The sequence below is a fragment of the Stenella coeruleoalba genome (genome assembly GCF_951394435.1).
Source record: "Stenella coeruleoalba genome assembly, chromosome: 5".
Lineage (NCBI taxonomy): Eukaryota > Metazoa > Chordata > Mammalia > Artiodactyla > Delphinidae > Stenella > Stenella coeruleoalba.
In genome coordinates, this window is record NC_137150.1 from 33165347 (window position 1) to 33187465 (window position 22119).

General features: G+C 36.0%; 1 protein-coding gene across 2 annotated transcripts in view; it reads left to right on the forward strand.

Moving 5' to 3' along the window:
* The window catches only part of TOPBP1 (DNA topoisomerase II binding protein 1), a 79811-nt gene that overhangs the window by 52817 nt on the left and 4875 nt on the right, over positions 1-22119 (forward strand). For both annotated transcript variants that reach the window (XM_079921531.1, XM_079921532.1), the window contains exons 15-27: positions 1026-1199; positions 1292-1401; positions 3986-4109; positions 4702-4848; positions 4965-5067; positions 6657-6849; positions 8255-8475; positions 9274-9440; positions 9679-9790; positions 11660-11823; positions 12357-12494; positions 15246-15335; positions 15473-15634. In XM_079921531.1, coding sequence (XP_079777657.1) covers positions 1026-1199; positions 1292-1401; positions 3986-4109; positions 4702-4848; positions 4965-5067; positions 6657-6849; positions 8255-8475; positions 9274-9440; positions 9679-9790; positions 11660-11823; positions 12357-12494; positions 15246-15335; positions 15473-15634 — 1905 coding nt within the window. The remainder of the gene's footprint in view (positions 1-1025; positions 1200-1291; positions 1402-3985; positions 4110-4701; positions 4849-4964; positions 5068-6656; positions 6850-8254; positions 8476-9273; positions 9441-9678; positions 9791-11659; positions 11824-12356; positions 12495-15245; positions 15336-15472; positions 15635-22119) is intronic.

Consider the following 22119-nt stretch of genomic DNA (forward strand, 5'->3'; position numbering starts at 1 on the left):
GGAAGAGATATCTGTCACAAAAAATTGAATAGAAATATTATACATGCATGAAGGTGTTTAATCTCATTCAGTATAAGAGGATGGAAAACTATACATGCATGAAGATGTTTAATCTCATTCACTATAAGAGGATGGAAAATTAAAGCATGCAGATATATTTTTTAACCTATCAGATTGGCAAAAAAGAAAAATCTGATTACCCACTGTGAAGTCAAGCATGTTGGGAAACACTAATGCTTTGCTCATGAGAATGTCAGTGTTGGTGCGCACATTTTGCTTAAATGGTTCCCTTTACTCTTGTGTGTACAAAATGTGTGTGTACAAGGTTATTCACTACATTGTTATACTGGCAAAAGATTGTTAATCTAAATATTCATCAGTTGAGCACTGGTTAAATACTTACTGCTGTATACATGGAATACTATGTAGATGGGAAAGAGAATGAGCACAAGCCCTGGACAGCAGTGGCCTCTGCTCACGAGGGAATTGTGGGTGGCTTGGGAACAGGAATACATTTTGTACCTTTGAAGATTTTTCACAATTCTCAGCTCAATCTAACTTTTTAACCTTCTTTATAGTTCATGTCTTATTTATGTCCATCCTTGCTTACTTGTTTCCGTCTGTGTGTTTTGTTTGTTTACTTGTTCGTTTATTTTGTTTTTTGGTATCATTAATTTTAACGAACTTCAACTCTAAGATCAGACAAATGTGGTAAGTGCTGCTGAAAATGTAAACTTGTCAGTCTCTTTGAACTAATTTGCTGGACAGTATGAAATTTCTTTTCTTCATAATAGATACTAGTTCAGTCTTTTTATTGTTGTTTAGAGGAAAACTGGAGGAGGTTAAAACTATAATCCAATTAATATTGAGGATTATTCCCTTTCTCTCTTTACCTCTTTTTTCTCCCTTTTTCCTTTTTCTGTTTACCTCTCTCTCTTCCCTTCTCTCCCCTCTTCTTCCTTTCTCTCTCCTTTTCTTCTCCTTTTCCTCTCTTCCTTTCTCCCTCTCCCCCTCCATACATACAGGATGCACTTGCAGCCTTGGAAACTCCAGGAGGTCCCAGCCAGCAGAAAAGGAAACTGAGTACACCACTCTCAGAAGTCATTGTCAGAAACTTGAAACTTGCTTTGGCAAATAGCTCTCGAAATACTGTCGCTCTTTCTGCCAGCCCTCAACTGAAAGATGCCCAGTCAGAAAAGGTAGAATTAAATCTCTCATTATAAGGAAGTTTTAGATAAAAAACACTTAAAACAATAATCGTTGATCTGTTTCTTTTATTTTCTATGGGCAGGAAGAAGCTCCAAAGCCACTTCACAAGGTAGTGGTATGTGTTAGTAAAAAACTCAGTAAGAAGCAGAGTGAACTAAACGGGATTGCAGCCTCTCTAGGTGCAGACTACAGGTAGTTGGTTCATCTTTCTGTTTGGTGGTACGGCCTAAATTTATAGGGAAACCTAAAACTTTTGTGAGCATCTACAAAAAACATTATTTTGACTTTTAGTTTGTCATATTATCTACAAAATCTCTCCAATTGATTTTTAATTTAGCACATCCTTTTAAAATATTCTCTCCCATATCAATTCACTCTTACAAGTATGTTTTTAGGGCATGTTTAACAAATATATGAGAACTTATTTTGTGCCACTCACTATTCTAAAAACTTGGGATCCATGAATGAGTATAATCTAGAAAAAAATCCTTGTCTTCAAGGAGTTTATAGTCTAGTAATACATTTAGGTCTGACATTAAGCATGTTTCTTAGTGATTTTCAAATTAGAACCTTTCTGTAAGTAGTACTAAGTACTGCAGCACTCCTGAATTAAAAGTGTCTTTTTGAGCATGTTTGAATTTCTATCATTTTTACTACTCTGGAGGCATAGTTTATCAGATCCACTCTCAACCTGACAGCCAAACTAGAGACAGGTCTCTAGCATAAATGGCATCAGTATCAGGGAATGAGAGACCCTTGCCTATTCCGGCCAATCCTGAATTGATTGTATTCCTCCATTGTCTGTGGAGCTTGCTTTCTTGATCACCTGTTTTCAGCCATTCATAGATAGCACAATGATTGGTTTTACAAGTAACAAACAGTTTGAGGAACATGATTAGCTTTATCTTTCCCTTTGGTAAGTCATTTCAGTTATCTTTCTTTTTGATAAAGAAATTAGATCAGGAGAATGTAAAAATAAAATGGGTCTGTGATAGTTATAAGCACCTTAGTGTTTAATTCATCTATTGTCGAAGGGTAAAGGTTTCTTACTTATTATAACTATTATTTGTATTGTCTATTTTATAGACATATTATTCTATAATAATTATTATGTAATTGTCTAATGTTATGTAATTACTATTATATTTATATTACTAGTTGCTGAGGGCTTAGTATGAGGCAAGTATTATCTCATTTCATTCTCACAGTAGCCCTATGAGAGTATTCATATTTGTCAAAATTGAATGCTTCCTTCAGTATTCCATTTGGATGTGGACTTGATGTAAGATTTAAAAGGAACATATATGACTTGTGTTTCTATAAGATTTAAAATGCCAGTCCTGGGAATTCCCTGGTGGTCTAGTGGTTAAGACTGCACTTCCACTACTGGGGGTACAGGTTCCATCCCTGGTCGGGGAACTAGGATCCTGCATGCTATGCAGTGCAGCCAAAAAAAAAGGAAAGAAAGAAAGAAAAAATTTGCCAACTCCTGATCTATCTCCATCTACTGTCTATAACCATTGATGGTCTGTTCTTGAAGGACTAAAAGGCACAGTTTTTGTATTATCACAGTGGAGTCAGAGAGTAGTAAACCAAGATGATTCAGGCAAAAGATATTCCTTTTTTTTTTGAATTATCTTGATAATTTATTTACATTTTACTGTTTTACCTCACAGCAGAAATAGAAACAATTATTAGAAAGACTGGCAATTCAATTAGCAGGGGGTTTTTCACTATTATTTCTAAGGACACATGGACAGTGAGAAATAGAATGTTTATAATATAATTTAGGAGGGAATATTCCTTCTTAATTTGTTTAACTTGGCTATTTAAAAAGTTCAGAAATAGGAGTTCCCTGGTGGTCTAGTGGTTAGGATTCTGGGCGTTCACTGCTGTGGCCAGGATTCAGTCCCTGGTCGGGGAACTGAGATCCCGCAAGCCGAGCGACGTGGCAAAAAAAAAAAAAAAAACACGTTCAGAGATATTTCTTAATTAGGAAATGGGAAGTATGTTAGGTATCCATAAAGAGAAACCTCCCTTTATTTTGGTGATTACATTTAGAATTACACTTTTTATTTCCTCTTTGGTTTTTACTTGATCTTTTGAAGGATGACATATTTTACTTTTTTAGATTATTTTCCTAAAATAATCAAGAAAATATTAAATGGAAAGAAATCAGGAGCATAATGTAATAGCTAAGAGTGTGAGTTTTGAAGTCAAAACTGGCTCTACCTCTTATTCACTGAATATCCTTGAACAGGTTACTTTAACCATGCCCTTCAGTTTTCTTATCTGTTAAATGAGTAAAATAATACATTGTTTTAGGATTGTTGTGAGGAATGGATGAAATAATGCTATGTAAAGTACAGTGTGTTATGGGGCACAGAGCAAATGTACAGTGAATAGTGACTGCCAACAACTGGAAGACAGATTGGATGCTTTGCCATTTCATTAACTTGAAAATACTTTTATTGTTATATCACCTTTATAAAATGATATTATAAAAGAAAATTGAAAATTTAGAAAAGTATACAAAGGAAAGTAATATTTTCAAGAATATCCTTCTAAATATGTCTCTGCATTTATATACCTAGAGATATATGTATAAAATTTGACAATGAAAGTGGAGCCTGTCATTTAATGTTTTTTGCTTACTCTGGTTCTTGAAAGTTTTGAGAAGGTCAGAGTATTCTGTTTATAGACAGTAATGATCATCTTAAACTAATGTAGTTATTTCTCTCAGGTATTCATTTTTGTGTGTGTTTGCTTGTTTCAGGTGGAGTTTTGATGAGACAGTGACTCATTTCATTTATCAAGGGAGACCAAATGACACTAATCGGGAGTATAAATCTGTAAAAGAGAGAGGAATACACATTGTTTCAGAGCACTGGCTTTTAGAAGTAAGCCATACTTTTTTCCCTCCCCTCCCTGTTAAATGAAAATGCATGTAAACAGTATTTCAAGGCACAAACCCATTACTTTGTATGTAAACAAGTTCGATAACCTTAGTTAATTACACATTTCATATCTTTGGCATCAAAAAATTAAGATCTTTAATCCTTAAATGCTTAACGAGTCTTTAATGGGTACTCTTTCAGAGTCTCTGATTCTTTTTGCTAATTAAAAATGGTATGAAAGAAAATTTTATAATAATTTGAGGAGAATTAATTTAGCATGCCAATACAGCTTCTTTTCTTTCCTCTTCTTCCCTTTCCTTTTCTTTCTGGGTATTGCCTGGAATGTGATAGATACCTTGGCAAAAGCATAGAAATAGAATTAGATTTTATACTTTAGTGGACATGACATTTAAAAAGTGAGGACAGTTTGTCATTTGATGGGATTTTTAAGTGTCAACTACTTTTCAAAACTTTAATTTTGTGGACTCTTGCCATCTTAAAACGTAATGTATTGGCTGTCTTTATTCTACTTAACATCACTTATTTGCTAAGATTTTTTTTCAGTCCTGTTTTAAAGCACACCATTGTATTGCAGTGTGCCCAAGAGTATAAACATCTTCCTGAATCTCTTTATCCACATACTTATAATCCCAAAATGAGCTTGGATATCAGTGCAGTGCAAGATGGCAGACTTTGTAATAACCGACTACTCTCAGCTGATTTGACAACGAAGGATGATGAGGTGATGATATTGATGATACATTTACCCCCTCTTTAAGCTGAATGTACAATCATATACTGCTATGAAACCTTATACTGGGCTTGGTTTGAGAAATGGTAATTTTTCTCCTTCAATAGCCAGATCATTTGCCTGTAGAAGAAAATGATATAGACAGTATGACTACCAGTAATAAAGAACCAGCAACATCAAATGGAAATGGCAGGAATGACTCTAAAGGAGGTAAAATATTTCAAATTACAAACAAAAAAAATTTATAAATATGTATCTTTAATATGGAATGCTTCCTTTGCATCAGATGGACAAATAAAAGTTTTTTTCTATGTTGCTGAATACAAGTAAAGCATATATTTGAGGACTGAATTGAGGTTCCATGCCAATCATTAAGTAATAGTTAACAAAGCTTTAAGTGATTTTAGTGTGAAACTTGTGAAATGTGTGGAACTAGGTATTTTACAGAGTTAGTGTGACACAGCCCTATTCTATTAAAGGTAGGTGGAGTTGGTAATTTTTTAAACATTTGTCCTTTGGTTCAGTTCCTTTCAGTGACTTTCAAAAAGTTTTATTATGTGCACAATATATTTTAACATAAATTCACATGGTTTTAAAGGTGCAGAAGGAGGTGTGAAAAGTTTCTCCCACCCTTCTGATGTTATTTTCTTATGGAGCCTTCTAGAGCTGTTTCATGCGTACAATCAAACATGTTTTCTGGGACTTCCCTGGTGGTGCAGTGGTTAAGAATCCACCTGCTAATGCAGGGGACATGGGTTCGAGCCCTGGTCCGGGAAGATCCCACATGCCGCAGAGCAGCTAAGCCTGTGTGCCACAGCTACTGAAGCCTGCACACCTAGAGCCCGTGCTCCGCAACAAGAGAAGGCACCGCAATGAGAACCCCGTGCACCACAACAAAGAGTAGCCCCCGCTCGCCACAACTAGAGAAAGCCCGTGCGCGGCAACAAAGGCCCAACACAGCCAAAAATAAATAAATAAGTTTTCTCCTTCCCCACTTTTAAAAAAATGCGTAAATACTGACTATTGTATATTCTGTTTTATACTTTGATCCTGATCTTTTTATTTAGCAGTTCTACCTGTGGAGTGTCTTTATTAGTACATAGGATCTTTTTCAGTCATTTTCCCTTTTTTTGGCAACTGTATAGTATTCACAGTATGAATGGCCCACTTTATTTAGCCAGTTCTTTGTTGATGGGAATGTAGTTTATTTCTAATTTCTTGCTGTTATAAAGAGTACAGCATTGAATAACCTTATATCTATAGGTGTCCTCTTTTTAATGGATTAATATTTTCTGTTTTTCTCACCCTACCATAGCTTTCCCTGTCTATGATTTACCTGTTTAGTTAGTCCCACTCTGTTCATTCCAAAAATCTTTATTTAGTACCTACTTCAATGTTTAGTCTACAAGGAAACCAAAGATAAGTATGTTGTGGTCTGTGTTTTTGAGGACCATAGGGGAAAATCATAAATGACTGTAATGTACCTTGGTGTAGTACAGAACATGAGAGGGTCAGAAGCAGGCAGGGAGCTCTACAAAAGGATGACTACTGTGGGTCTTAGCACAGTGTCTGCAAAGGGCTTCCTGATTATTTCCTCTACAGTCCTCGTAGTAAGGGTTGCCTTTATGTTCTGCAGGATTCATAGTCTTAGTACATTACTATAGCCTATAGTAAGTATCTGATAAATGTCAAGTTAATAAATTTATGTTCAACCAAATCTAGACAAAATAGTTAATGTGAATAGGGTGTGATAGAAAGGAGAAACTTCCCTTGATTGGTGTATTTGTGTTTGTTTCAAGCTCTGACACAGACCTTGGAGATGAGAGAGAACTTTCAAAAGCAGCTGCAGGAGATAATGTCTGCAACTTCACTAGTGAAACCCCAAGGGCAGAGGACTTCCCTTTCAAGAAGTGGTTGTAACAGTGCCTCTTCAACCCCTGACAGCGCTCGCTCTGCCCGCAGCGGACGAAGTAGAGTCCTAGAGGCACTGAGGTCCGTACCTGTCGCTGGTGGCAGAATAGCTTTTCCTTCCTCCCTTCCTTCCTAACTTTTCCTTCTTCCTTCTCTTGTTCCAGGCAGTTCTAGAATTCTTACTTGGGGACAGGAAGCAGAGGTTAATTCCATACGAAGCAACTGCTTCCTGTGAGGCATGAGTAATACATTTTATTACCTCCCCTGAGAAGGAAATGATTTTAAGATCCAGTTTGCCTTGTTTGAAATGGATTCAATGGATAGTCCCCTCAGTTCTTAATATTAGAATTAAATAATATTGGTATTAAACAGTAAGTGCATATATATATGTGTATATATATATTTAAGCAGTTACTTCTTATTGGAACTACATGTGTTTTGTATTTTCTTTATAAATCTGTCTTCTAGGGAAGGTGATTACAGATCTTAGTGTGATGTGACTTAAGTTCAGTAGAATAACTTCATCTTTTCCTTGATAGAAAAATCTCTGATTGATGAATTATGGTACTTATATCTTGAATTAATTTAACTGTGCATTTATCTACATTAACTGTATATTTCATGAGGCTATTTCTTTTATCTGAGTACTGAGCAAAAATGGTTTTTTGTTTAATAGACCAGATCATGTTTTATCATTTTAGAGGGCCTAAATCTTGTGTCAAAGTCAGAGTAAATAAATAAGCTCTGAGAATAAAAGGCCATCTTCCTTGTATTTGAGGCAAATGAACACTTTGGGAGTACCATCAGCTTTGGCAAATTATTTTTACTAAGATTCCATATATATATGGAATTGAAATATTCAGTATACACAGTGAAGGAAGATATTGGAATTCTATTTACTTTCCAGTGGAATTGTTACAGTTATACCATAAAAACATGTTTCACCGTAGTTCACTGTAAGGCTGTTCTACCTAGACTCTGGGAGGTTTGGTTACCAGTAGCCAAAAGGACCTGCTTTTAAGGCAGCCTGTAGATAGTACACTTCCTGTGTAATTATAGTTCTTACTATTTCCAGTGATAAAAATACAACTATTGACTGGTCAGCAAAGTAACCAGGTTTCTAAACATTACCATGTTACCCTAAGCCTATATAATTAAGAGAAATCCCTTTTTAAAAGCAGTAATCATTTAGAATTTTTTAAAATTTCTTGACAGTAAACTCCCCCTTTGAAGTTTTAAATATATGGACATTCAGTCAAAATATGTGTTTCATTTTCTAGGTAAAACAGATAAGTTTCTGGAAGAAACATTTTAAAAATTAAAAATTTCCCGAAGTTCACTTATTCAATAAGTATTTTCAAGTGCTTACTATGTGCTAGATGGTGGACATATAAAGGTGAACCACCAATTTACAAGACTTACAGAATTTATGAGTGGGATTTTGTTATGGCTATCCGTTACTAAAATTATGACTTTTATTCCTTAGGCAATCTCGTCAAACAGTACCTGATGTCAACACAGAGCCCTCCCAAAATGAACAGATCATTTGGGATGACCCTACAGCCAGGGAAGAGAGAGCAAGACTTGCCAGCAATTTGCAGTGGCCTAGTTGTCCCACACAATACTCTGAGCTTCAGGCTGATGTTAAAAAATTGGAGGATTCTCCTTTCCAGGAGCCTTTACATGATTCAGAAATTGCTGAACAGGGTAATGAGAAAGAAATCTATTTAGTTGTTTGTATTAGGTACATGTTGACCTCTTGACAATAAACAGATAAGCACCTGTGGTTACTGTGGTTCTCTGAATTGTACATGCAAATGAAAAACTCACTAGATGTTTTAAGTTTAAACCCAAACCTTAGATTTGGGTAAATTGAAAAATATATTTTGATTCTTAAATTTGGAAATTTAGGGTTAGGCATTTTTTTCCCTGTACATTTTTCCAGTCCTTTTTGCGTTGTGTAGTTAATGCTTGGTTTTTCTTCCAGTCATCTTAGTTACATTTAAGTCTTCTTCTGAATTCCACCCAGCACATACCTACATTTGGAGTTGTATGTGTTTCTTTCTGGATTCCCTATCCAACTTCCTTGGACTTTACCTTGAAAACAAAATACTTCCCATCTCTCATCATTGGTCATTTTCCCCCCCTTTCTCTTTCACATGATTATATCTCTATACTAGATATATAGATTTATCTCTGCTTCTGATTTTCTTCAGGTGTAGAATTGCTCTCACTTCTAAAATTTTGTTTACATTTTACTGGTGAGAGCATGGTACTTAAAGAAAGGGTTAGGCAAACCCACAGAGAAGCCATTTGCCCTTTTAAAGCTAACTAATTGCATTTAATTATAAGCTCTAGAAATAGGTTACTTTTTTTGCATGTACTCTTTACATTCCAGAATTTGTGTTTAATTTCATCTTGGCTAAGACAGATGAGAATATTTCCTAGACTTTGTTCTTAGTCGTATTTGGATAACATCACACTGCAGCATTTTATTGCCCTCAGCTGTCTGTGATCCTGAGAACATATGTGTGACTGAAGCCCCAAAACACCCGATCTCTGAAGAACTGGAAACTCCAATAAAAGACAGCCACCTGATCCCTACGCCTCAAGCCCCCAGTATTGCCTTCCCCCTAGCCAACCCACCTGTGGCTCCACACCCTAGAGAAAAGGTTCGTTTATCCTTAGTTTGGTGATAAGGCTTTTGGATATTGCTCTTATGCTGCATTCAGAATTTATTGATATCAATATCAAGGGTTCATCGAATGTTGAAAACTGCATTTCTTTGCACTCTATTATTATTTCTATATTTGATAACTCAGAAGACTAAGTAAAATGTCACTATAAAAGAACATAGGCCTGATAACTTTTTAATGTTAATTTTTTCTAAAATAAACTCTTCCATTCCAGATTATAACGATAGAGGAGACTCATGAAGACTTAAAAAAACAGTACATATTTCAGTTGTCATCTCTGAATCCTCAAGAACGTATTGATTATTGTCATCTGATTGAAAAACTAGGTACAAGTATTTTACTTAGGTCAAAAATGTCCCATATAGTAACCTTATTTGGAAGTCAAATGTAGCTAATTATTGATATCATTTGTAAGCTGTGGAAATTGAGATTAAAAAGATGGGTAACTTGCCTCAGGCCATACACTGAGTCACCAGTAGAACTTTGATTTTATAAAGCTCTAATCTAAATCTAAAGTCACTGGGTCATAGGATTTAAAGATTTAAATTGAAACCAACCATTAAGGTTTAAGAATCTTATGCTGCTTTGAGCATTTGTTCATTGTTGAAACCTTGGACAAAATCAATGGAATTATAGACTTAAAATATGATTAAAACTACATTTTTATGAAGTTGAAGGTACAGTGACATCCAGACAGGAGCTCCTCCTCATGTGACATTCTTATTCCACTAGTTGTCAGGCTCTCCATCTGACACCATTCTGAAAGCAGCATACTAGGAAGGTAAACTTTCTAGGAGCTACATTTTAAAGAGTGGAAAGAAAGAGGTGAAATTAATTTTAAATATATATTTTATTTAACCTAGTATATGCAAAATATATTCAATGTGTAATTAGTATAAAATATCAGTGAGATAATTTACCTTTTTTTCTTACTAAGTCTTTGAAATCTGGGATATATTTTACACGTACAGCACATCTCAACTTGGACTGGCTGTGCTTCAGGTGTTCAGTAGCCACATGTGGCTAGTGGCTACTGTATTGAACAAAGCAGCCCTATAGAGTTAAGAACATTACTGGGAAGAACTTAATATGACAACTTGACCTAGAGAAAACATTAAGAAATAATGGTTGTTTTTAATAGTGGCCCTGAATCATCAAGAAAAGATTAAATGTCATTTAGTGCTATCCTTTTAAGGATGTGGAGAACTATTTATTCTGTTGGTCACAGAATAAATTTGTTATGTAGAGTTAGATATTGATATTAGGAATGGAATTTTTACCTATTCTTTTGTCACTGTGATTCTGGGTGAGTTACTCTGTACCTGTGTCCTCATGTGCAAATTGCACATAACAATAGTGCGTTCATAGAGTTGTGAGGATTAAATGAGTTAATACTTTCAACTTTCAACAGTCCCTGGCATGTATATAGTAAGTGCTCAAAAAGTCTTGTTGCTATTATTAGAGTCATCTGTAAAGCATGAGTGGAGTTCCATTGTTTTGTTGAAATCTTAGAAAGTTCTTGATACTCTGCCTAACCTCTAAAGTGTAATCAAAAGCCATGCTTTACATAAGCTTACATTTACTTATGCCTTCTTCTGTCCTCAAAGTCAGACTTCATAATACATATCTGAAAAAGGGTTCAGCTCCCACCTTCTTCATCTCTATTTACCTAGTGTTTTCCTCCCAAGCTTCTGTGTGGGTCTACTGACCTTATTTCCACTAAAAGCAGAAGAAATAGTTTCCCCCTTTGAACAAGGATTTAGTATTGAGAGAGCAAAGAATTTTTGTTAATTATATTAGATCTAATAGTGGCATTGTAGCTGTATGAGAAAATTTCCATGTATTTTAGAGATGCATACTGAATACATAGGGATAAATTAAAATGATATCTGGTATTTGCTTTAAAATGGTTAAGCAAAAAACGGGGTAGTTTGAAGTAAGGATGGTGAAATTTTGATAATCTTAGCCAGTGTATGGTAGCCAGTGTATGGGGGTTCATTTTACTGTTTTATCTACTGTTGGAGTTTAAATTTTCATAATAAACATTATTTTATTAAAAAATATATGTAAAGTATGTTAGGGGGTTTGTTTATTGGTACATTTTGTTTATAAATAATTCCTCTGCATAGTTGAGGTACATTTTCCCTCAGGAAAATTTAAGAATCAATAAAGTACCTATATTTTTTCTAATCAAGGTGGATTAGTGATTGAGAAGCAGTGCTTTGATCCCAACTGTACACACATTGTTGTGGGACATCCACTTCGAAACGAGAAGTATTTAGCTTCAGTGGCAGCTGGGAAGTGGGTGCTCCATCGCTCCTACCTTGAAGCTTGCAGGACTGCTGGGCGCTTCATGCTGGTGTGTATGCAAATTCATGTGAAGGGTTGTTTTTCTTTAAAAGTAAAGGTCTTAATAACTGATTCCAGCACATAAAATATTAAGCTAATTATTTGAAATATTTTGGTTCCTAACTGACCATTGCAGTAATAATCTATCGTGTACTTTTTGACGTTTTCAATCAAGATCATTCAGGGATCTCGCCTGTGTAGACAGGTAATCAAGCTGTTAATACATACCTCTTTTGAGACCATGTCCTTCTGTGAAGTTCATCTTACAGTAGGTGAAGCCCAATAATCTATTACCAATTGCTAAGATATAGTTTCTTAGAAATGTATGCAATATTCTTCTGATTTCTAATTAAAAGCCAGATATACTTGACTTTCATACGAAGCCAAATTAATCTACATTTCCTCCATGCTCATAAACTGATGCTTACTTAGTATCCTCTGTATTTAGAGGAATGGAATGTATAGCTTGTAACTCTTATTAGATTGTGGATTCTTTGAGGACATATTCTATGAACTCATAAGTTTGTTGGACTAATTCTCTAGGAAGAAGACTATGAATGGGGAAGTAGTTCCATACTTGATGTTTTGACTGGAATCAGTGTACAGCAACGAAAACTAGCACTTGCAGCGATGAGATGGAGGAAGAAAATCCAGCAAAGACAAGAATCAGGCATTATTGAGGTATTAACGTATATAATTATGTAGGTAGTATAAATGGCATTCGATGTCATGACTAGTCCAGATTTTTTTTTTCAGAGAATGTGCTTGACAAAATAAGAATAATTCTATTTGTCTTTTATCACTTGATTGATATACTTAATTTGGACATTCTAAATTGAGCTTAGTGTTGATTCCTAATTCTTCTAATTATGATCAGCAGTAAGATATATATAATGTTGATAGCTCTCTTAAAAATCATTTATATGTGTAAAATGTGACCCATACTGTATTTCTTCCAAAGAGTCTTTCTAGCATCCAGCTTCAGGGCTTCTCAACTTGGGGTCCACAGACTCTCCCAAAGGAGTTTTATAGATCAAATTCAGGAAGGCTATATACACTTTGTTTTTGTTTTGTTTTGTTTTGTCTTTTATTGGAGTATAGTTACTTTACAATGTTGTGTTAGTTTCTGCTGTACAGCAAAGTGAATCAGCCACATGTATACATATATCCCCTCTTCCTTGTATTTCCTTCCCATTTAGGTCACCACAGAGCACTAAGAGGTCCCTGTGCTATACATTCTGTTCTCATTAGTTATCTATTTTATACATAGTACTGTATATATGTCAATCCCAGTCTCCCAATCCATCCCACCCCCTCCCTTCCCCCCACTGGTATCCATACGTTTATTCTCCACATCTGTGTCTCTCTGCTTTGCAAATAAGTTCATCTATACCATTTTTCTAGATTCCACATATATGCGTTAATATACAGTATTTGTTTTTCTCTTTCTGACTTATTTCACTCTGTGACAGCCTCTAGGTCCATCCACGTCTCTACAAATGACCCAATTTTGTTCCTTTATATGGCTGAGTAATATTCCATCATATATATGTACCACATCTTCTTTATTCATTCCTCTGTTGGTGGACATTTAGCTTGCTTCCATGTCCTGGCTATTGTAAATAGTGCTACAATGAACATTGGGATCCAGGAAGGCTATACACTTTGGATGGGGGAAGAAATACATCCTTATTTTTACTAACCTCTAATTGAAAGTTAACATTTCCTTCATTGTAAGTCTAGGCAACAAATCGCAACACTATGAACAGTACTATGATTTTGCCCCACAGGAATCAGATATTTTTGCTTGTATTATGATTGCAACTTGAAATACTGTTTATGTTTGTCACAACTTTAAAATAGTACATACAGACCTCCCCAACTTGCGATGGTTCGACTTTATGATGGTACAAAAGTGATACACATTCAGTAAAAACCATAGTTTGAATTTTGAATGTTGGTCTTTTCTCAGGCTAGCATTATGCAGTACAGTATTCTCTGGTGATACTGGGCAGAGGCAGCAGCCACAGCTCCCAGTGAGCCACGTGATCATGGGGGTAAACAACCGATATACTTAAAACCATTCTGTTTTTCACTTTCAGTATAGCATTCAATAAATTACATGAGATGTTCAACCACTTTATTATAAAATTGGCTTTGTGTTAGATGATTTTGCCCAACCACAGACTAATATAAGTGTTATGAGCATATTTAAGATAGGCTGGGCTGGTAAGCTATGATCTTCAGTAGGTTAGGTGTATTTAAATGCTTTTTTTTTTTTTTTTTGGCTGTGTTGGATCTTAGTTGTGGCACATGAGATCTTCATTGAGGCACATGGGATCTTTCATTGCAGTGCATGGGCTCTTCATTGGCGTGCGGGCTTCTCTCTATTTGTGGCACGCAGGGTGCATGGGCTCCTAGTTGTGGCGCGTGAGTTCCAGAGCATGTTGACTCTGTAGTTTGCAGCACGCAGGCTCTCTCGTTGAGGCATGCAAGCTCAGTAGTTGTGGCACACAGGCTTAGTTGCCCCACGGCATGTGGGATCCCTGGGACCTGACCAGGGATCGAACGTGCATCCCCTTCATTTGAAGACAGACTCTTTACCACTGGATCACCAGGGAAGTCCCTTAATGCATTTTTGACTGAACCGTATTTTCAACCCTATGATGGGTTTAATATAGAAGCACGTCTATTATTTTGTCACAGATTTTGAAACATTTTGATACTTTTCAATAAAATGGTTTCTTTTGTAATACTTTGTATTTTATTTTGGACATTTAAAAAACATTCATATGGTATGGAAATTACATCTCAATATAAGCTGTTATTTTTTTTAAGTTATTTAGAGAACAGATCCATAGGTTTTACTAGACTTCCAAATGGGTCCATGGCTCACAAAAAGGTTAAGAACCTGAGTTATATCATCTTTTGTGTTATATTCTGAGTTCTCTGCTGTCTCCAAGTCCCTGTTAGCCTTGATTCCCTTTCTTTTAAAGTAATTCCACAGGCTTCTGTTAATTGCTAATTCTGTACTTAAATATTTTATGTTTCAAATTTGTAAATATTTTCAAGAGAAATATTAACTGGAGGCTTCATCTCATCTAAGAAGCTGTGCTTTAGGCTCTACCTTTGATTAGTTTTAAGAAAAAAATAGTAGAAAAGACTAAACAAATGTCACGTTGCTTTGTTTTAATGTTACCAAATCATTAAAACATTTTCCTTCATTCTTCAAGTATTTATTGATGGGCTGCTGTGTGCCAGACACCGTGGCTATGTGTTTCAGAGTATTCTGACCAAGATAGTTATCAGTATGTTCATCAGAAGTAAAGGTTATAAGGTTATTCATTGACAGAGAAAATAATGTATTTTTTATATTATTTTGTCATTTATTTTTCCAAATAATTTCAACACTGATTATTTTTTTATTTGTAGGGGGCATTTAGTGGGTGGAAGGTTATTTTACATGTCGATCAGTCCCGAGAAGCAGGATTCAAACGCCTTCTTCAGTCAGGAGGAGCAAAGGTTTGTATTGACAAGGTTGCTGTGATCAATTCTTGATTTTCTGTGCTTTGTGAAATGGTAATCCTTTATGTGTAGATTATACAGTTGAACTACTTTGAAACACTGATAGATTGTGATGCTTTTTGTTTTTTCCTTAGGTGCTACCTGGTCATTCTGTATCTTTATTTAAAGAAGCTACACATCTCTTTTCTGACTTTAATAAACTAAAACCAGATGACTTGGGAGTTAATATAGCAGAAGCTGCTGCCCAGAATGTGTACTGCTTGAAAACGGAATACATTGCTGATTTTCTTATGCAGGTTTGTAAGATCCTGTCCTTGACCTCCTCACCACCAGAAATGTGCTTATATGCATAGAGACATAACTGCACAACAAAACCCTCGGCTTGTTATTCATAGACTGTTAATCTCTTGTTAGTCTCCCCCATTCAACCCCTTTCAGTTTCAGTCTATTTTTTAAAATAATGAAAACCTATGTAAACATTTAGCCTAGAAGTTAAATATGAAATGGGTATAAAAATCTGGGTACCTCTAAAAGTGCCCTCTAAAATGTTGGAATATAAAGAAAGCAGAAATTGATTGCGCGAGTCCAAGGAGAAACATTTACCCAAGGGTCCTTTTTAAATTTTCTTGACCTTTTGTTTCGATACACTGTAAATACCTGTGTTAGACAGTAAGGGAAATGAAACACTACATGGAGGGCTCACTATACTCCTGTTCAGAATTGGCCTATGTTGGGTGGTTTGAATGGGCAAAGAAAAATCTTGACACTGGAGTGCCTAAAATGCCATCAGGAATCAGCAAGATATGACACATGATTGTAAATGTCTTACAACAAAGGATTTCAAACAGATTAGTGTAGAAGTAGGGGGAAGCCAAAACTAACCTGCTTTGTGGTTGTTGCTGCTTGTTTTTGGAAGTTGGTCAGCTTTTAATAGGAGTGCCTGAAACATGCATGCAAAGCCTCTGTCATAAAGCAGTGGGGTGTATTGATTAGGACTTAGTAAACCAGTACTAGCTCTCCTTGAACATCTAAATAACTTTTTAAAAATCTCTATTTGTTGAGACATGAGGTTTTAAAATATTACCCACTGGGAAAAGGGGAGGGATTGGGGGAATGTAGAGAACTTCCCATACCTCATCCCTCCAGAAATTTCTGATCGTTTCAGGGATACAGCTGCCATCTAAGATGGGACCCAACATAGATTAATTGCTTAAACTTGTGCTGTGTTAAACTTGTACATGTGTTATAATTTGGGGGTATTTTTTTCTTTTTACATAAAAAAGAGTGTATAGAAAATATGTTCTGGTTAAAGAATAGCAAAATGTCATTCAGGTGCCGAGGATAAGAAATAGAAGATTGCTAGTCCCATAGGAACTCCCTGTTGCTCCTTCCCGGTTGTTCCTGCCTTTCTCAGGGTTGTAATGTGTGTCAAATACTAGATGTCTGGAGAAACACATTGGGGGAGTGAGCTGCTCTGTATTTCTGCATCTGAGCTTATTATTGCCTATCTCTAGCTCTCTGGAGTAAGTCAAAACAGAACACTTCTATAGTGTGAAGCAGCAGGCTAAGGAGGGGAGAGCAGCAGCTTCATGTCAAGTTCATGGCCAAGATAAGCCAAGCACAGATAGGACTCTGAGATAGGCTCACCCCAGTGTTCTGACTTCAGCTTAGAAACTAGGTGTGGTGACTGCAGGGATCTTTGTCACCCTCTGTCTACTTCTGTACACTGCCATCGTCCCAGGAGCTCCATTCACCACCATTTGTCTCTTTTCTGTTGAATCTCCTCTTTCTGAATTGCATGTCATCCTGATCTGCTGTCTCATTGTGATGGAGGTCTCTTCTCGTAACTTCTTGAGAGGGAACACATGGAAGGTAAATTGAGACTTTCTATGTGTGGAAATTCTTTTTTCTATTCTCATTCCTACTAGACTGATAGTTTGGCTGGGCATCAAATTCTAGGTTGGAAACTGCTTTCTCTTAGACTTTTGATTGTTTGTCTCCTTGCTTCTAGTATTGCCATTGAGCAGTCTAAAGCCATCTGATTCTTAATCCTTTATATGTAACTGTAATCTACTTAGGAAGTTCTTTTTGCCCCAGTTTCATGAAATTTCAAAATGATACACTCTCATGAGGATCTGTTTATATTATGCTGGGCACTTGGGCCCTTTCTGGTCTGGTAACTTCTATCTTTGAGTTCTGGGAAATCTTGAATTATTTCAATGATGAGGGTTTTTTTTCCCACTTTCTGTTCTCTCCTTCTGTACTTCTGCTATTTGTATATTAGATTTTATTATTTTTCACTTATTTTTATCTTTTTGAGAGATTCTTGCAGTTCAATATTCTATCAACTTCATTTTGCTATCATGTTTTAGACCTGTTTTCATTTTTTGAATTTATATTTTATTGTTTTAATGTTTTCTTGTTTCATTGATTAATACCTTCTGTGAGCTCTCAGAGGATTTATTGATGTATTTTTTTTAAGTTTTCTTATCTCTGCATAGTTTCTACTTCCACCAAGCTGTGTTTTTCCCTTTATCTGGGTTTTTATCTTCCATGTTAGAGGAATTTATCAGATATCTAGTAATTCTTGGTTTTCTGTCCATGATTAAGAATAGGGAGGGGGTAGGGACTTCCCTGGTGGCACAGTGGTCAAGAACCAGCCTGCCAGTGCAGGGGACACAGGTTCGAGCCCTGGTCCAGGAAGATCCCACATGCTGCAGAACAACTAAGCCAGTGTGCCACAACTACTGAAGCCTGCGAGCCTAGAACCCATGCTCCTCAACAAGAGAAGCCACTGCAATGAGAAGCCCGCGCACCGCAATGAAGAGTAGCCCCCACTTGCCGCAACTAGAGAAAGCCTGCACACAGCAATGAAGACCCAACACAGCCAAACGTAAAAATAAATAATTAAATTTTTTAAATATCACTTAAAAAAAAAACGGGGTAAAAAGCTGCTTAGAAGTACTGAGCATAGTTGGGTCTTGTCCATTTTGAGCTGGGTGAGATGGTGTGGATGAACTAGTTATTGGACACCTCTCCTAGATTCATAACTTTATGTGCTTCTTGAATTGTTTCATTTTTATCCAAAGAGGAGTCTTCTGATCTGCCTAAATGATGAGTCTGGCCACCTTTTTTTTTTTTTTTTTTTGAATTGAGATACAATTGACATATAACATTAGTTTCAGGTGTACAAAATAATGAATGATTCAGTATATATATATTTTACGAAATGATCTACGCAGTAAGTCTAGTTAACATCCATCACCACACATAATTACAATTTTCTTTAATCTTGTGATAAGAACTTCCAAAATTGAGTCTCAACAACTTTCAAATATACCGTACAGTATTATTAACTATAACCATTATGCTGTGTATTATATTCCCACAGCTTATTTATTTTATAACAAATTTGTACCTCTTGACCACCTTTATCCATTTTGCCCACCCCTCACCCCCCTGCCTCTGTCAAGCAACCACCAGTCTGTTCTCTGTTGTATCTATTGAGTTTTGAGGGTTTTGTTTTTTTTAGATTCCACTTAACAAGAGATCATACAGTATTTGTATTTCTCTTTCTGACTTTTTTTGCTTAGCATAATGCCCTCAAGGTCCATCCATTTTGCCACAATTGGCAGGATTTCCTCTTTAATGGCTGAATCATATTCCATTTTGTGTGTGTGTGTGTGTGTGTGTGTGTGTATACGTGTACATACCAGTTTTCTTTATCCATTCATTCATTGCTGAACAGTCATGTCTTGGCTGTTAGATATCTTCGAGTTAATGTTTTTGTTTCCTTTAGATAAATACCCAGAAGTGGAACTGTTGGACCATATAGTAGTTCTGTATTTAATTTTTTGTGGAACCTCCATACTGTTTTCCAGAGTGGCTGCACCATTTATATTCCCACCAATGGTGCACAAAGTTTCCATTTTCTCTGCATCCTTGCCAACATGTGTTATCTCTTGTCTTTTTTATGTTATTGCCAACATGTGTTATCTCTTGTCTTTTTTATGTTAATTATCCTAATGGGTGTGAGGTGGTATCTCATTGTTGTTTTGATTTGCATTTCTCTGTTGATTAGTGGTGTTGAGCACCATTTCATGTACCTGTTGGCCATCTGTATGTCTTCTTTGGGAAAATGTCTATTCAGATCCTCTGCCCATTTTTTAATCAGTTTTTTTTGTTTGTTTGTTTGTTTTTTTTTTTTTTTTTGCTGTTGAGTTGTATGAGTTCTGTATATATTTTGGATATTAACCCTTTTCAGATATATAATTTGCAAATACTTTCTCCTATTTGATAAGTTGGCTTTTCATTTTGTTGATGGTTTCCTTCACTGTGCAGAAGTTTTTTGGTTTGATATAGTTTCACTTGTTAATTTTTGCTTTTGTTACCTTGCTTTTGGTGTCAAATCCAAAAAATCATCACCAAAACCAGTGTCAAGGAGCTTGCTGCCTGTTTTTTTCTAGGAGTTTTATGGTTTCAGGTCTTATGTTCAAGTCTTTAATCCATTTTGGGTTTATTTTTGTGTATGATATAAGATAGTGGTCAAGTTTCATTCTTCTGCATGTGGGGGTTCCGTTTTCCCAACACTATTTATCGAAAAAACTGTCTTTTCCCTATTGTATATTCTTGGCACCTTTGTCGTAAATTAATTGATCATGTATGCATATGTTTACTTCTGGGCTCTCTAGTCTGTTCCATTGATCTGTTTTTGTGCCAATACCGTATTATTTTGATTACTGTAGCTTTGTAATATAGTTTGAAATCAGGGAGCATGATGCTTCCAACTTTGTTGTTCTTAACATTGCTTTTGGTATTTGAGATATTTTGTGGTTCCATACAAATTTTAGGTTTGTTTGTTCTGTTTCTCTGAAAAATGCCATTGGAATTTTGATAGGGATTGCATTGAATCTGCAGACTGCTTTGGGTAGTAAGGATATTTTAACAATATTCTTCCAGTCCATGAGCACAGCTTATCTTTTCATTTATTTGTATCTTTTTCAGTTTCTTTCATCAGTGTCTTACAGTTTTCAGTTTACAGATGCTTTACCTCCTTGGTTAATTTTTTTCCCAGGTATTTAATTTATCTTTTTTTAATTTTTAAATTATTTGTGTCTTTATATTTAAAACGGCTTTTTTGTAAACAGGACATAGTTGGGCCTTGCTTTTTATTATCTGGAATGTTTAGTCCGTAATTACTGATACTGTTTGTTTTTTTTTTTTTTTGCCATTTGTTTTTGGTTTGTCTCTTCAGTTCTTTGTTCGTCAGTTCTTCTTTTCTTGCTTTTTTTGGTATTTAATATTTTTTAGAATTCCATTTCATCCATTGTCTTTTTTTTTAATATTTATTTATTATTTATTTGGCTGTGTTGTGGCATGGGGGATCTTTGTTGCCATGTGTGGGATCTTTGTTGCAGCTTGCAGGATCTTTAGTTGCTGCACATGGGATCTAGTTCCCTAACCAGGGATCAAACCCAGGCCCCCTGCATTGGGAATGTGGAGTCTTAACCACTGGACCACCAGGGAAATCCCCTCCATTGTCTCTTTTTATTTTTATTTTTATTTTTTTTGGCTGTGTTGGGTCTTCGTTGCTGCACATGGGCTTTCTCTAGTTGTGGAGAGCAAGAGCTACTCTTCATCGCAGTGCGTGGCCTTCTCATTGCTGTGGCTTCTCTTGCTGCGGAGCATGGGCTCGAGGTGCACAGGCTTCAGTAGTTGCAGCACGCGGGCTCAGTAGTTGTGGCTCACAGGCTCTAGAGGACAGGCTCAGTAGTTGTGGCGCATGGGCTTAGTTGCTCCACAGCACGTGGGATCTTCCCTGCCCAGGGCTCAAACCCATGTCCCCTGCATTGGCAGGCAGATTTTCAGCCACTGCGCCACCAGGGAAGACCCTCCATTGTCTTTTTAAAGCAAAAACTTCTCTGCTTTTTTTTAGAGGGGCGGGGGTGTTTTGCTCTACAGATTACAATATACTTCCTTAATTTTTCATAATCTTCCTAGAGTTAATATTGTGCCACTGCATAAAATGCAGAAATCTTGAACCATGTAGATTCCTTTGCTTCCCCTGTTCTTCAAACCAAGGGCCAGTAAACTATAGCCCACAGGCCAAATCCAGCCCACTGCCTGTTTTATTAATAAAGTTTTATTGAAACCCAGCCACGTTCTTACATTTGCATATTCTCTTTGGCTGCTTTTGCACTACAGCTGCAGAGTTGAGTAGTCGCAACAGAAATTTGCAACTACTAAAATATTTAATGTCTGGCCCATCTATCTGTTTTAGCCCCACAAGTACGGTGTTATACTTTAAGTAAGTTTTGCTTTAAACAATCCAATGTATTTTAAGGAAATCAAAAGGGAAAAAAGTCTTTTATATTTACCCTAATGTATACCATTTTGAGTGTTATTTTTTTCTGAATATCTAAGTTTCCATCTGGTATCATTTTCCTTCAGCCTGAAGAACTTTCTTTAGTTTGTAGTACAAATATGATGGGGACCAATGCTAGTTTTCTTTTTTTCTCTTTTTTTTGAAAATGTGTATTTTACCTTTATTCTTGAAGATTCTTGGCAGGATATAGAATTTGGGGTTGAGTTTTTTTTCTTCTTCTGGTACTTCAATAAAGACTTCATTCTCTCCTGGCCTCCATTGTTTCTTTTTCGTTTTACTTTTTAACAAAATATTTATTTTTTAAAATAAATAATGTTTTTTGGCTGTGTTGGGTCTTAATTGCAGCACTTGGGATCTTTGTTGAGGCATGCAGGATCTTTGTGGCATGGGCTCTTC